The sequence below is a fragment of the Musca vetustissima genome, unplaced genomic scaffold (assembly GCF_032173495.1).
Source record: "Musca vetustissima isolate MV318-11 ecotype Yass unplaced genomic scaffold, APGP_CSIRO_Mvet_v1 utg833, whole genome shotgun sequence".
NCBI lineage: Eukaryota > Metazoa > Arthropoda > Insecta > Diptera > Muscidae > Musca > Musca vetustissima.
Window position 1 is genome coordinate 167,588 of NW_026877381.1, and position 16,496 is coordinate 184,083.

Genomic DNA, 16,496 nt, shown 5'->3' on the forward strand with positions numbered 1-16,496 from the left:
GGGGAAAACGATTTATTGATACACGCTACTCGCTACGCCGCGTTGTTAAAAATATAATCTATATGTGGGAGCTATTGATAACACACACGCTATTCGCTACGCCGCGTTGTTAAAAATATAATCTATATGTGGGAGCTATATATAAATCTGAACCGGTATCCACGAAATTTAACACACATCGTTTTAGACTTAATTCAGTACCCTGTGCCAAATTTCGTGCAAATCGAAGGATATATAGAGACGTTGGTGCATCATTTACATAAAATCGGACGAATATATATGGGAGCTATAACCAAATCTGAACCGATTTTAACGACACTTTGCACATATCATTCTAGGCCTAAGTTATTACGCTGCACCTAATTTCGTGCAAATCTAAAGATATATAGGGACTTTGGTACACCATTTACCTTAAATCGGACGAAAATATATATGGGAGCTATATCTAAATCTGAACCGATTTTTCCCAATTTCAATAGGGTTCGTCCTTGAGCCAAATAAGTGGCCTGTGCCAAATTTCATCCAATTCGGATTATAAATGCGACCTGTACTTTGTTTACAATTTAACATCGACAGACAGACGCACGGACGGACGGACATGCATAAATCGACTCAGAAAGTGATTCTATGCATATTCTCAAAAGGAACCTGTATCACAGAGTGGTGAAGGGTATAAATACCTTCGAACGACGAATGACCCTCACCCCACATTTTAAGATTTAAATTTCAGTCTGTGCGTGGATGTATCGTTGAGTCAGTCAATAACTTTACTGTCTTATTAATATACATAAGTATTTGGGAGGTCATATCCGCTTTCTCAAATTTCTGCAGGACATGTTTGACTTATTAGGATTGTTTATCCATCACAATTTACAGCCATGTTTTGATGTAGTACCCTCGTAGAATCCTAACATATGTTAGGTATTTTGAATTCCAAGGTATAAGGTATGAGAAATCCGGTCTGGCCGAAAAAGTTTTACTTATTTGAATTATTTCATTCCCACACATATAGCTCTATATTAAGCAACATAAAACAAATAATTCCGATCGTATCAACACTTATTTTATATTTTGTAATTGGCATTTATATCCAAATAATTTGGAAAATACATATGCGAATTTTATAACACAGTACAGTAACATTGTCAAAAGTAAAGAAACAATGAAATGTAAAACTAACCACACAATCGAGTGAGTGGAGAGACGGCGCTTGTTACCAAAAGAAAAACTAGTTAAACGGTATTAAAATGTATTGTTGGGAGTACTACATTTGTTTCTGTATAAAATAGAAAGAGAGAGAGAAAGGAAAATATGAGCGCAAATAGTGGTAAAATAGATCAAAGTAGGAAAATAATTTTGATATTAATGAAGATCATACATTTTTTGGAAAAAATAGTGTCTTCCGCATGATTATAAGAATTTTTACTATAAACCATGGATTAAATTATGAAAATATTCATTAAACATTTTTCACTTTATGTCAATCCAAAGACCTCTGTTGATCAATTTTTTTGAGAATCCGAAATACAACTTTTAATACACATTTTATTTTAACCAACAAAATTCTATTCATAAGACTGAGTGTATAATTATCGCAGTACAATCTAAAATCTTATCTATAAAAAAATTTCAAACCTGGTCACCCTAACAGCGACGAAATAATTTTTTGTATATATATAAAGTTGAAAAAATGCCATCAGTATTAATCAGTCGAATACCGGCATTTCTACAAGTAACAAGCAAAGTGTTACAAATATTGACATTTGAATAAAGTACCAAAACAAACGGAAAAAAACGTGAATTATTGAAAAGTGACAATATAACACTGAAGTGCTCTTAACATAGATATACTCGTATATTTACATTACAATATAAAACAAAGCAATTATCCAACATTACACACAAAAAAATGTTATCCTTAAAAGTAAATAGATTATGTGCAGCTGTATGTTTACTTCTATTAGTGATACTGTGCTGCAAATCGGATACAACTGAAGCGGGACGTGTTATCTTTTACGCGCCAAGAACAAATCAAATCTATACGGGACAAATATTATCGGCACAACCAAAAAAGGAACCCTGCCCCAGATGTCAAATGAGAGATCATCGTGGTCGCTGTCGTCGCATTATTAAATTTAATCCTGGTAAGTTGTGGAGTGTCTCTTCAACAATTTGTGTATTATTCGTATCATACCTACCACTACAGAATTTTCATGATGACTGATTGGTGCGATAGAAACATGTTGACGTATCGACATCGACAAATTAATTAATTTCCAATTTTTGTTTAGTGTCATCATGAGTTTGATATGAAAATGCATACAGCAGGGGCTCGATTCTTGTTTTGTGAATATTCGAAATGGTTCTGGGATTCAAATGGCAATAATTGTAACTCTTGTACCCAATTTCAAATAAAATAATAGGTCTTTATTAGGATCCGAAGATCATTATATTTTAATGTGATTGCAGTATTGTGAGGTCTAATAGCCCTTGACTACTTCGAGAAAGACTGCGAAGTAATTCAAATAGTAAACATTCAGGATCTTGTAATAGGTAAAAACATTCCCAGAACAGTTGTGAAGCATATTAATATTTTCGACTTCGACGTAGTACGACATTTCCTTCATGGCTTATTATTAACTGAACGTCCTCAGAATAACATTCGCCATATGTCTCGTTTTTGAGTTATGGTGAGAAAAATTTATTGCTGTTGGCCCTAAAATTTATAAAGACATATCGCAGATTGGGAAGATCTGTCAGATTTGAGTGAATCATAAATAGTTCTCATTATGCCAAGTACGTTAACACCTGTTATTCGCATAAAAACCTGAAACATTAATAATCACGTGAAATAAAAATACGAACAATTTTTCAAAATTTTTATAACCCACTCGGCACTTTTCGATATGATTAAAATTTTATACCCCCATCAGAAGCCAAAAGCCGCTGGATTTGCTTTTCACTTCATACGAAATTTAGAAGTTTTCAAAATATTTGTGTTAGTCATTACGTTTTTATGAAAAAGTTGACCACACGTGGGTTGGAGTTACCTAAAGGAGTGACTCATTAAACCCGAACTTCTTATTTGTTGTATAGGTTATACAAATATTGTGATATGCTGTTGATTGATTAGATCGGATACTCTTTCAATTTATTTGAAATTTAGATTTTTCAAAATGGATGTGTTGGAAGATACTGAATAAGTATCGCATCACTTTTTGCCGGATTTTCGGTTTTGATCGAGGTTTGGTACAAATATAACGATGTGCAAAGTTTGAATCAATCAGTATACTCTATTAGTTTCATATGAGACTTGCCAGCTTTAAAAACATTGATCATTTGTGAAGAAGGTATTAGTAGCATCGGACCCCATCTTCGATCATAGGTTTCTTATAATATTAGGTTGTGCAAAATTTGATAATAGGAAATTATTTGTCAGTCTAGTGATGACTATGTTTTAGGAAATTACCAAAAGGAGTACACCGATATTTTCTATCTGCAGGGGATCAATAGACCAAATCTTCCCACAAAATTAAATTTCTGATATCGCAGGTTATTAGAAATTTAATTTCAGAAAATATTGTCAAATTTGCGGGAAGGTTCCAAAAAGAGTAGTCCGATATATTCGAACTTTATATATTTTTTTGGTAGATATATGTCTATAGGTTCACCCAAATCTAAATTTTACCATATTTAGTACGATTTAGTAAACATTAATACAAAACCAATAAAAACCTAATTTCAGGATTCACCAATTTTTATACCATTTAGAACACATTAGTACAATCTTCCAAAACTTCAAATTCCAGCTCTATCGGTTTACTCATAATTCATATTGTACCAAATAAAGTACCACTTAAGTATGTATTTCTAAAACTACCTACACATCGCTATCCTACACTCCGGCGGTAATGTTAATTCCAAATTTCAGTATTCCAGCTTCATCCGTTTGTCTAAATTTTAATTGTACCAAATGTAGTACAGTTTAGTACTTTGTATTCCTGAGTACACACTTTCAAAACTACATCCTTATATCGATCCTACATTTCAATCTTGATTCACATTCCAAATTTCAAGTTTTTAGCTCTATCCATTCACATGCTATGAAATTGTACCAATTTAGTGCTTTTTGGATACTTATAGTTCGAATGTCCAAAAAACCTTTTCCTACATCTATTCTACATTCCATCAATGGCCCACAATACAAATTTCAGAGGTTTAGCTCCAGCCATTTCGTTTGTCCAATCGTTAAGTCAATCAAACACATTACTCTTTAATTAGTATAGATTGACGGGTCCCATTTTCGGACTTTATCTAGGCTGGTAAATATATGTAATAGAAAGCGCAAATATTAGTTCAAATTGGACATTTTATTCGCCTGATATTGAAAATGATGACCATTTGTAGAGAGGTACCAGAAGGAGTGGGCCAATGTGTTCCATTGTTGGAAATGATAGGCTTGATAATAGGTTGTGTAAAGTTCAAATCGGAAATTCCAATCGCCTGATATTGGATTTATAAATATTGAAAATATTGACCATATGTGGAGGAGTTACCAGAAGGAGTCTACCAATGGGTCCAATAATTCGACATGTTCTAGGCTTGGTAAAGATAATATGTTGTACAAAGTTTGGATCAAATCGGATAGTCCGTTCGCATGATATTAGAAAATTAATTGTAGCACAATTTTGGCCATTTTGTGGGAGAGATACCAGAGGAAGTGGATCGATATTCCTCATCTTCGAATTTGAAATAAGTTTGAAAGAAATATTACAATCTAAAAAGTTTGTATGAAGTCGGTTACTCCTTTCGAGAATTATCGTATTCCCTAGCCATCCAGACGTAAGTCGACTCAAAATTGTGTGAAAGAGTCCAAGTATCATGGGGTATAAAACCAATACTTCGTAGATGCACATTTTTGCCGTAGGGCTTAGGGTATACTAATAATTCAGCTGGTATAAACATTTAAGGCGTGTGCCCATTTTGTGCATAGGTATATATTATAAGATATATTCACCAGTGGCTCCATGCACTCTATACATTTTTGAATACAATGTAATGTGCATAACCACATTTTGTTATAACCTTCATATATCGGTACTGCTCAATATTCGGCATTATAGAAATCTTTTGGTATTTCGTTTTCTACCGACCACAATTTGACACAAAATAGCCACATATAAAATTCTAGAACGATTTTGGTATTCTGAATTTCCATCTCATGGTGGAGGGTACAACTATTTAGGCTATTTAGGGCCAGCGACCGTTTTACTAGTTCTAATATTTTTTTCCATTTCAAACATATTACTTACATGTATATATCCCCATTTGGTAGTCTAATTGGAAGGGATTTAAAATTGTTTGCTTCTATATGGGTGATAACAATCTCTCTACAAAATTATCAATGTAATGTAAGCAATGGATTCCCCGGCGTTGACCATTAATTGAATGGTTTACTTAATAAAAAATGTTTAGGGATTTCCAATATTTCGATTGGAAAATTGATAATAAATTTGAAAATTTCGAATTATGAAATCGTGTGCTTGTCTCACTGATTTTCTTGAATTATTATACCATTTTTTTATAAAAAAAACTATTCGATACAATGACAAGTATCTACCAAAATGATTATCACAACTGTTTCAATAGCCACAGAAAATTAAAATTTTCTACTCAGATATAAATCGCGCATATCTATAAGGTTAACAGTCTTTGTGCTATCAATACACAGCCATTTGAATTGTTATCTATGGATGAACAACGAACACACATACATATGTTATGTGCGATCGCATTGTCAATAAAACGATGTGGGTTCTGTCAACAATATCAATAAAATAATATATAAATATAATTTTGTTGTTGTTGCTTTAATAATAATTTAATGTTTTGATATTATTTTAAAGCTCTCCTAAGTCACTAAACTTACGTTGTCTATTTCTTAAGCAAACAACAACAACAAATGCCCGTTCATTTATTTTACATTGTCCTTATCATTTCATAATGTCTCACATATTATATGACTGTCTATGAAAAAGATTATTTTAATTATTTGATTTATATTGCGAATATTAATTTTGTAATGTATTTTGTTTCTATTTTTAGGTGAAAGCTGTTGAACACACATTTTCATTTGTTAAATAAAACCATGCACGACATTTGGTTTGCCTAGACATTCCAAGAATCTCTTAAGACTGCTGATGTTGTTTCTACTTGAACAAAAAACGCTCGCCATAAAAGTATTCCTAGAATTAAATTATTTATTTAATATAAGTTCTATGTATATAGATGTATATTTTGTTGTTAACTTATTTAATTAATGTATAATAAAAAATGAATTGTTAATGAAAAAAGGTTGTTTTTTTTTTTTAATTTTTTGCGATTGTTATAAAATTGGAGCATGAGAATCAAACCTCGTCTTAGGGAGTAGCTTTGGAGTTAAACAAAAGGAATAGTTTTAAATGAAATCACGCCTATGGGCAGAGCTTAAAAATAAATTTTAAAAAGGGATCACACCTTTGGGCGGCATTTAAAATAGTTTTGACAGATTCCATGCCTATGGCTTTCATATAATTTCAAATGGACCCAATTCTATGGCTTTAAAGTAGCTTAAACATACACTTCTATGAAAACACGTCTTTGAGCGGAGCTTAAAAATATTTTTGAATGGAACCACGCAGATGGACGTAGATAAAAAAAATAGTTTTTGAATATATTAAAAATAATGTTGAAATCACGCCTATAGACAGTGATTATATTAAAAATAATTCTGGAAAAAAACTCAGGCCCATAGCCGTGCCTGAGCTTTAAATTAATTTTGAAGGAAATTATGCCTATGGTCGGGGCTTAAAAATAGTTTTAAAGGGAACTACGCCTATGGAAAGAAATACAAAATATTTTTGGAACATAAAAAATTTTGAAAGAAACGCCTTAAATATTCTGAGCTTAAAATATTTTTGAAAGGAAGCGAAATAAAAAAAAAATTGTTGAATATAACCTCGCCTTTGCGTGTAGCTTGAAACCATTTTTAAAGAAATCACGCCTATATCTTAACAAACGTTTTGGAAGAGTGGAGCTTAAACATAGTTTTGAAAGAAATCACGCATATGAGCCTAAGCTTAAAAATAGTTTTTAAAGAAACCATGGCTATCGGCGGAGTTTGAGCTTAAAAACAGTTTTAAAGGAAGGAACAACTTTGGGCTATCCTAAAATACATTTTTGGTGGGAATCTGCCCAACCCCCTCGATGATGAAACAACGATCTTATCGAATAAATAAATAATCGATGAGGTCCCATCACAACTCAAAACGACAGGCTACTTTCTTCTTGAAATTTACCAATGTGGATCGCCAGATCAAATAAAATTGAAGTTCATTTTTAACATTTTTGAAAACCATTAATAAAAGAACGACAGTGTCTAATTTTTGAATTTAAATTGTTGAAAGTGTATTTAATTTGCTGACAAAAAACGTAAGTATCCCCTGTATACTCATTGTACTATTGTAGTTGCAAATATCATATTGTTGTCGGTCCTTGTTCAACAATAAATTTCGCCTCTAAAACTACTCTGTCGATTTAAACCCCCTACATGTCCTTTCGACTGTATCGGAGCATGTACAGTTTTAAAATAAACAACGCCTTGGACCATAAAAAATACACTGTACCGTTATAATTGGCCTATACATAAACGTCTGGTATTTCCGAAACATCGTAAGAGAGGGTGTAATGTATGTGAGAAGGTGTAATGTATGTGGTTTCAACAGACATACATATAACAAGAAATGACTAATCAAAAATATATTTCCGGTGAATATTACTAGATATAGCTAATGGAATGTAAAATATTTGTTTCGTTTGAGGCGATCGGAACTGCATAAAATTGTACATTGTGACCTAGAATTAGATCTTAGCAAGCTACAATGTAATACAATATTTTACTTTCTATGTATAATTATGTATATTATTGTAATATGTACAGAAACAGATTGTATCACACCATAACTAATGTTATTAATTTTTAGAATGGGACTTTTCTATATTTAAACAATTGTCTAGTTTTAGGTATATTTTTTATCTGAGAATCCTACTCTTATAATATACAATTAATCGTATAAAAACATATTGAAATTAAATATATTTACAAAATATATTGCATACATTTAGGGTTTGTTATAAAAATAAGTCTCCACAATTTTAACAACAAGTAAGAAAACCGACATGCTCGGACGGACTTGACTTTTTATAACTTCCACCATAGAGTAGAAATCGTCGTGTGTACTCATGGCAAATTATATATGAGAACTATTATAAATTGGCTAAAATTCAAGAGACTAATCAAAGAGAATTTCAGCAACCTACAGTATGCAAAATCCGTATTTCTACACCCATGATAAATCTAACAATCATTAATAATTCAAACTAAGGAATGTAAAATTCCAAAAATGTATAATTTTTTTTGTATATGAACAAATAGCACAAAAAAAGTGACATCCCGTTTCGTGAATACCATATAATTTCTGGAAAAGAAAGTTTTTTTTGGTATGAGTCCAAACATAATACAAATGAATGTTTAAAGGAAGTTCAAAAGTCGGACGGGCCGACTATATGATACCCTTCACCACTTTAGGTACATACAAGATTTGCTAATATGGCATCTAGTAGCATCAAGTAGAGTCGGCCGAAATTAAATCTGTGAACTACATAGATATTTTAAACAATATCTGATATGTATGGACAATTGCATATCTATCGGATAGACTTCGAGTCTTTGGTGTACCATATGTATGAAATCGAGCAAAATGATGTATGGGAGCTATATGCATATCAAAACCTAATTGAGCAACCGTAGCATACACCATTTAATGTAAGAAAATCCTTTATTATTTGGTGCACAAATTGCATGAACTAAGACGAAAATACAGGAGTTATATTTACATGTGAATATTTTTGACAAAATCCAATACACGTTATTGTAGCTCCAATACGATACGTTGTGCAGAAATTCATCCCTTAGTTCTCTGGTACACCATTTAGATTAAATCGGATGGAAATACATGTGGAAGCTATATTTAAGGGAACCCCCACCATTCTCGATTTTAATTTTTCAAGATTTTCAATGGGCTGGTATATCAATACCAATGCTTGTTAATGTTTGTAACCTTGCACATATATATTTGAAGATTTATAAGAGAAGAAAAATAATTTACAAAAAATTTTTGTTATTGTTTTGTTGTTGTTTTTTGTAATTAAAGAAAAGTCCTTATTTTTGATGGCGGGCATGATAACTCCCCATTGGAACATCGGAATCCGAAAATTCCAACGGTGCAAGAAAGAGCACATGTCTATCTCTCGTATGAAATAGGATTATTGACTTCGCTCTAAAATTAACAAAATGGCGGACATTTGAAAAATATTTTTGGAAAATGACTGATTTTTTTCCAAAAACGAAGTTAAAAAATAGGGAAGATCTTCACAGATTGACTTTATCCTAGTTCATACGATAACTACACACTCACAGAGAAACGTGTAAAAATTTGGAATCGATTGGGTCATTAGTTTTTGAGTTATCGTGCCCGTCATTCACAAAAGAGAAAAACGCGTTTAAAGTTTGAGAAGCCCTTTAACCGTCACATGATGCTGACACAATAAATCGGCTATAACTTCACGAGTTCTTGAAATTTTCTCTTGAAATTTTGAAGGGACATTCATGAATTAGTGTAGATTCGAATTAAATCAAAAAAATTTTCGACCCCGAGAATGGGTGGTCCCCTTAAACCTGAACCGATTTCAACAAATTTCAATCCAATACTCTCTGCAATATTTCATGTAAAGCGAACAAGTATAAGCTCCTCGGTGCATCTTTTACATGAAATCGGACGAAACTATATATGGGAGCTATATCTAAAACTGCACCCATTTCACCAAAACTTCACATACACCAAACTGGACATAATTCAGTTTTCTATGCAAAATTTGGTCCTAATCGGATATTTAATTTCATACGTTATGTCAAATTTCGTCTCAATCTGGCAAAAAGTGGGAGTTTGGTGCACCGTTTACGTAAAATCAGTCGAATCTATATATGAAAGCAATATCTAAATCTGAACCGATTTCACCAAAAATTTACAGACATAAAAATGAACTCAATTCTGTTCTCTATGCAAAATATGGTCTTAATCGGACAAATCTTGGGAGTTTGGAGTGTCATTTACCCAAAATCGGACGGATCTATATATGGAAGCTGTATCTAAATCTGAACCGATTTTCTCGAAACATACCGCATATCATTCTAGACTCAATTCAGCACTTTATGCCAAATTTTGTGCAAAGAAATACATATAGGGGCTCCGGTACACCATTTACATTAAATCGGACGAAAATATATATGGGAGCTATATCTAAACCTGAACCAATTTCAACAAAACATTGCAGACAATAAACTGTACCTAATTCAGTACGCTGTGCAAAATATTGTCTTGATAGGACATATATTGAGTGTTTGGTGCACAATTTAGATAAAATCGGATGATAATATAGTGGGACCTACATTGAAATCTGAACCGATTTTCTCCAATTTCAATAGGGTTCGTCCTTGGGCCAAATAAATGAGATGTGGTACATTTCATCCAATTCGGATCATAAATGCGACCTGTACTTTGCTCACAAAAATACATGGACGGTCGGACAGACATAAATCGACTCAGAAAGTGATTCTATGTATATTCTCAAAAGAAACAATAATCTCATTCCCACATTCTAGCATTGTGGCGTTTCAGTGATTGTATGGGGTGGTTTTTCTGTAGATGGAGTTCGGAAACTCCATGTTGTTGATGACGTCCTAATGGGGATTTCGCCGGACTTTATTTTTTAACATGATAATTATCCCAAACGTATTTTGCTTTGGATTCTTTATAACTGTCCCAAATACCTTAAAATTTCTCACTCAAAGCCCAGGTCTTAATCCTATTAGGGGACCCCCCCCCATTCTCGGTGTCAACAAATTTTATTTCGTTTTTCGAATCTATACTAATTCAAGAATATCCCTACAAAATTTCAAGAATTCTTGAAGATATAGTCGATTTATTGTCACAGCAAGAGTGATTCTCAAACTTTAAACGCATTTTTCTCGATGCAGGGTTTTTCGCGAAAGACGGGCACCATAACTCAAAAACTAATAATGCAATCAGTCCCAAATTTTGACAAGTTTCTCTGGGAGTGTATAACTGTCATATGAACTAGGATAATCAATGAAGAACTTCCTTATTTCGTAACTTATTTTGTGGTCAAAAAAGTCGAATATCCAAAAAAAAAAAAAAAAAAAAAAAAAAAAAAAAAAAAAAAAAAAAAAAAAAAAACAATCATATTTGAGCGAAGTCATTAATCCTAGTTCATACGAGAGTCAAATATGAACTTTTTCTAACACCCTTGGAATTTCCGGATTCCGATGTTCCAGTGAGGGGTTATCATGCCCGCCATCAACAATAAGGACTTTTCTTTAATCACCAAAACAACAACCAAATTTTGCAAATTATTTTCCTTATCTTTTAAATCTTCAATTATATATGTGTAAAGTTACAAACCTTAACAGGCATTGGTATTCATTTACCAGCTCAATGAAAATCATGAAAATTTAAAGTCGAGAATGGGGGAGGCCCCCTTAAGAATACGTTGCAATTTGTGAAGATCAAGTTGAAACATTATAGCATCACGTAAAGGACCTGAACATAGCTTTAAACATGGATTGGGATCAAATATCACTAAATTTCTCCATCCAAATATTGGACATAACTCCGCTGTTTGTAGAGAGTATGGATTATATAATTCGCGATGTTTACGATAGTTATAATACTTCTAAGGAGAAAGAAAAATAAATATCTGGGAGTCATATACAGGAAACTTAAATGGAAACGGGTCAACAGACGCTGATCATTTCGCAGGAAACCCGTTTCGTAGAAATTTAGGGGACCCTTCATTCTCAGTTTAAAAAAATGTATTTTTAAATATAATATAATTTCGTCATATAGTTTCCAAAAAAGTGTTCGATCTACACTTTTTTCCACTTCTTATTGTCCTTTTTCTTAATCCATACCTAATAATTTTTCGGAAGTTTTTTAATAGTAAAATTATACACCGCAATATTGTTACTATGCCAGAATACCCCTTGTATCGTTCGTCATTATGTAGTAATTATGACATCACATTTCACGCAAACTACGTATTTTAAAGTCAGCGTCATATTTTTTACTCATTAATTCAACTTAAATACTATGGCGGTATTGATTGGTTTTAAAGAAAAAGCGAGATATGAATGGCACACTCTCTGCTTTGTGATAATTTAGGGCTGTCGGCAGGTAGCATTGATGATAAGAAAAATGGGATCTACCCACAAATCAGATCGATATTCGATATTTAAATTTAGTCACACATGTCATGGGTTATGTGGACTTTGTTCTTCCGTTCCAAAGAAGCAACGGAAATTGATTTGAGAGTGTGATTTATGGCAATGAATTGCAAAAAAATATACACCAAAACAACAAATACAAATAAAAAAGGTTGTTCTGCTGGAGGTTTCAGAAAAATTTAATTGATAATCCACATCCACCATATATGTACATGTTTAACAGATTGAAAATTCTCTTATGAATGGTGGACTAATTATAGCAGTTTCCACGTTTTTATCTTGATGAAGCAGCACTTTCATTTCCATCTCTCTTTTCAATTTAGTCAAAGAAAATTATTCCATCTGTTTTCAAATAATAAGATGTCATACCTCAAAATTCCAACGTAATTAGGAAGAGTAGCATTGGTAGGAACTAAGACTATTGACTTCGCTCGAAAATGAGCACATTGGCGGACCTAGGAAAATATTTGTTTGGAAAATAGCATATTTTCAACCAAAACCAAACTGGAAAATAGAGAAGATCTTCTCCGACTGGATTGATCTTAGTCCATACTAAAAATATGTAGGTTAAAGCTGACGTGTTAAAATTTGAAACCGATTGGTTTAATAGATTTTAAGTTATCCCTCCCATCGTAAAAATACTGTTACTAAAAAAACATAAAAGTGTTGAGAAAAGTTCCCGGTGCCACATGTGGCTTACACACGAGTATTCCTTCAAGAGTTTTTGAAATTTTAAAATTTAAAGAAACATTCTTAAGAAGTTATAGCTTCAAATTAAATTAAAAACCAGTGAGCGGAGCAGTATAGTCGGACGGGGCCGACCATATGATACCCTACACAACTTCCACGAAATCTAACTTTTTATGGTTCTATACTCTGAACATTGAAAATATTTCGCGATATTTGCACCCTCTTGACCACTTAGAGGTCAACAAATATTACTAACATCTAGTAAATGGACAATTTCAAAGCGATCCGCGCTATATTTCCGCCCTCTAGTGTGGTAATGGGCAACTAAATAATATCTGAATACGTAAGCACCTGTAAATACTTAAGTGTAACTCTTACACCCGAGTACATACGACAATATAATTGGTATCAATTTAAAGGTCACTCCTCTTGGATATACTATAAACTAACTGGGTCTATGTCCTTCAGATGTAAATATATACGCTATAGAATACAAATTTTGTCATTTTTAACACAAAATTCAGGGTCCATTTGACCCGCTAAATATTGATCGATCTTTATCAAAACATAAATGTTTATTATCTGGCCCGATCCCCTTCTCCATGCAAAAATTCGCGGTGTTTGGGCCATAATTGCGGCCTCTGGAGCGACCAGAAAAACCGACAAAAATAAAGTTTTTGGTCCATTTTATTCCCTAAATATTAACCGATCTTTTCCAAAAACAATAGGGGTCTTCATTGGCCGGAAACCATCCTACATGCAAAATTTTCGTGAAGATTGGTCCATAACTGTGGCCTGTATCGTGTTACAAATTATAATGGACTGACGGACGGACAGACACACATGTCTAGATCGACTCAGCTAGTCGAGATATGACGATCGGTATACTTAAAAGTGGGTCTAGGACCAATATTTCGCGGCATTACAAACTCTTGGGGCTGCACAATTATTTTTTTTTTTTTTTGAAACTGAGAATTTACGACATTCCTCTTATGATACAGCTAATAGAAGTAACCCACAGGAGTGCCCTATCATAATAGTTGTGTCATGTAGACGTTAGTTCATCTATATATATGAGCGACCCAGTGTATGATTGCCTGGACAACTCGAAAGGCTTCTACGGATTGGTTGAGCCTCCTTATCCTCCAACACAAAATGCAAAATATAGACAAAATATAAATTTCTTCTTATGAAGCGGAGAAAATACCAAATACCTAACCACAGACGGTTCAGATTTAGATATAGCCCCAACTTATGGTAAATGGTGTACCAAAATCCCTATATATCTTTCGATTTGCACGAAATTTGGCAGAGCGCACTGAATTAAGTATAGAATGATGTGTGTTAAATCTCGTGAAAATCGGTTCAGGTTTAGATATAGCTCCCATATATTTTCGTCCGATTAAAGGTAAGTTGTGGACCACAGTCCCTGTTTATTTGGATTTACACGAAATTTGGCACAGCGCAGTGAGATAAGTCTGAAGTAATGTGTGTTAAGTTTCTTGATAATCGGTTCAGATTTAGATACATCTCCCATATATAATTGCATCCGATTTGATGCAAAGGTAGCACCAAAGCCACTTTATATTTTTCGATTTACACGAAAATTGATATAGTGTACTGAATTACATCTAGAATGATGTGTTCTATGTTTCGTGAAAGTCAGTTCAGATTTAGATATAGCTCCCATATATATTTTCGTCCGATTTAATGTAAATGGTGCACCATAGTCCCTTTATATCTTTCGATTTGCACGAAATTTGGCATAGCGTACTAAATTAAGTACGTAAGCAACTCTAAACTTTCCCGAATGAAAAGAAATTTAGCATACATTCAAGACCAGAAGTTTGTTCAATTGCATGGCAATGTTCTTTCCAAAAGGCGGAGTTGGTTAGGTGACATATGAAGAATATACCCAAAGTGGTGAAGGGTATCTTATAGTCGGCACAGTCCGACTTTACTACTTTCCTTACTGGGTTTTAAGATTTCTTTTCATATGCCCAAAATTAAAACATCGATAACATTTGTGCACCCCAAACAAAAATTTAATGGCGAAAGGATTCGGATTTGGGACATTTTTCTGTAGATGTGTACCCAAAATTATTGATCTAGTACGAGAACAAACAAAGCCGATTTTTGGGAAATGGAATATTAAAAAATTGGCAATATTGTCCATGTACATTATGGCGCCTTCAGTGAGTATTGCATACAAATTGTTTCACTGCATACTGCTACTACTACGTAATGATACTATCAATAAATATTGCACTGCCTCAATGAATGGTGGTAAAAAGTCAGCGACTGATTTAACAATGATTTGTCATATAAAATTCTTATCTAAGGAATTTTTACACTTCACCATGGAGTCGTTTGATTTTGTAGACAATGATTAAATAATGACAAGTTCGTTTTTTTTTTTTGGTTTCTACAAACGATTATAGGGAATTTCATATGAAAATTAGTTAAACGAAGTTCTCTCCCCGGGTTCATTTTTTGTTTAGTAATGTTTTACTGTTTCTTCATCATGCCCCCATCATTATTGTATTCCTTATCTTATCAAAAGGGAAATCATAAAGCAATGCTCATTTAGTTCTTGTTGTTGTTGTTGTTCGAAATAATTTAGCAATAGCCGATAGTCAATGTTGGCCCATATAACTCTCCCCCGAAAAGAGAGTCAACAAAAGAAGCGAATGTATAGGGACGAACGTGTTCGAAATCTAATCAATTGAAATTTGTTTGTTGCGGCAATCACATCACAACGAAACGAAACGATTTACGCAGTGGAGCGCGATTTCTTTTGTTTTTGTTTTTTCTTATATCGGAAAAATAGCGGAGATTAGTTCAAAGAATTAAATAGTTTAAAAATAAACAATTACGTTTGCAACAAACAGTTGAAAAAGACAAAAAGTTAAAGAAAAAATCGGAAACAAATATGAATACAAAGCAACTGTGTGGATTATTAATAATATCAATTATCCTGATGAGTGCCATGGCCCCCCTGCCGACATCAGCGAAGCGTGTGATATTTTATCGCAAAGATGGAACAGTGCTACATTCTCAGTTATTGGTAATGGATAAGAGAAAAGCTCCATGTCCCAAGGGTCTGTTACGTGATCATCGTAATCGTTGCCGGAGAGCAGTAACATTTAGTAGACGTAAGTGAAGAAAAAAGTGCGGTGGATCATCGTCCTGAATACTAAAGTGTGTTTATTTTTCTATCCTTAGTGTCCCGGGGTTAAATGATGTTATAAAATAGAAGTGGTATCAAAAAAATGCCTGTGGATGAGTGATGATCAACAAAAATGTGCGTGTGCCAAAACCTTTTCGAATCTCCCCCAACTGAGAATAGGAAAAAAATCCAATTTAAAAAGTTTTTAAAAAATGTTAAAAACTAGGTTAAATATTG

The 16,496-nt window shown here is 33.2% G+C and overlaps 1 protein-coding gene across 1 annotated transcript; it reads left to right on the top strand.

Moving 5' to 3' along the window:
• Positions 1-1,909: 1,909 nt before the first annotated feature.
• Positions 1,910-16,245, top strand: LOC133321967 (uncharacterized; the record flags this gene model as incomplete). Its single annotated transcript, XM_061531038.1, has 2 exons — positions 1,910-2,144; positions 15,982-16,245. Coding segments are annotated over exons 1-2 (499 nt in total), but the record flags the coding sequence as incomplete, so codon positions are not given.
• Positions 16,246-16,496: the final 251 nt, after the last annotated feature.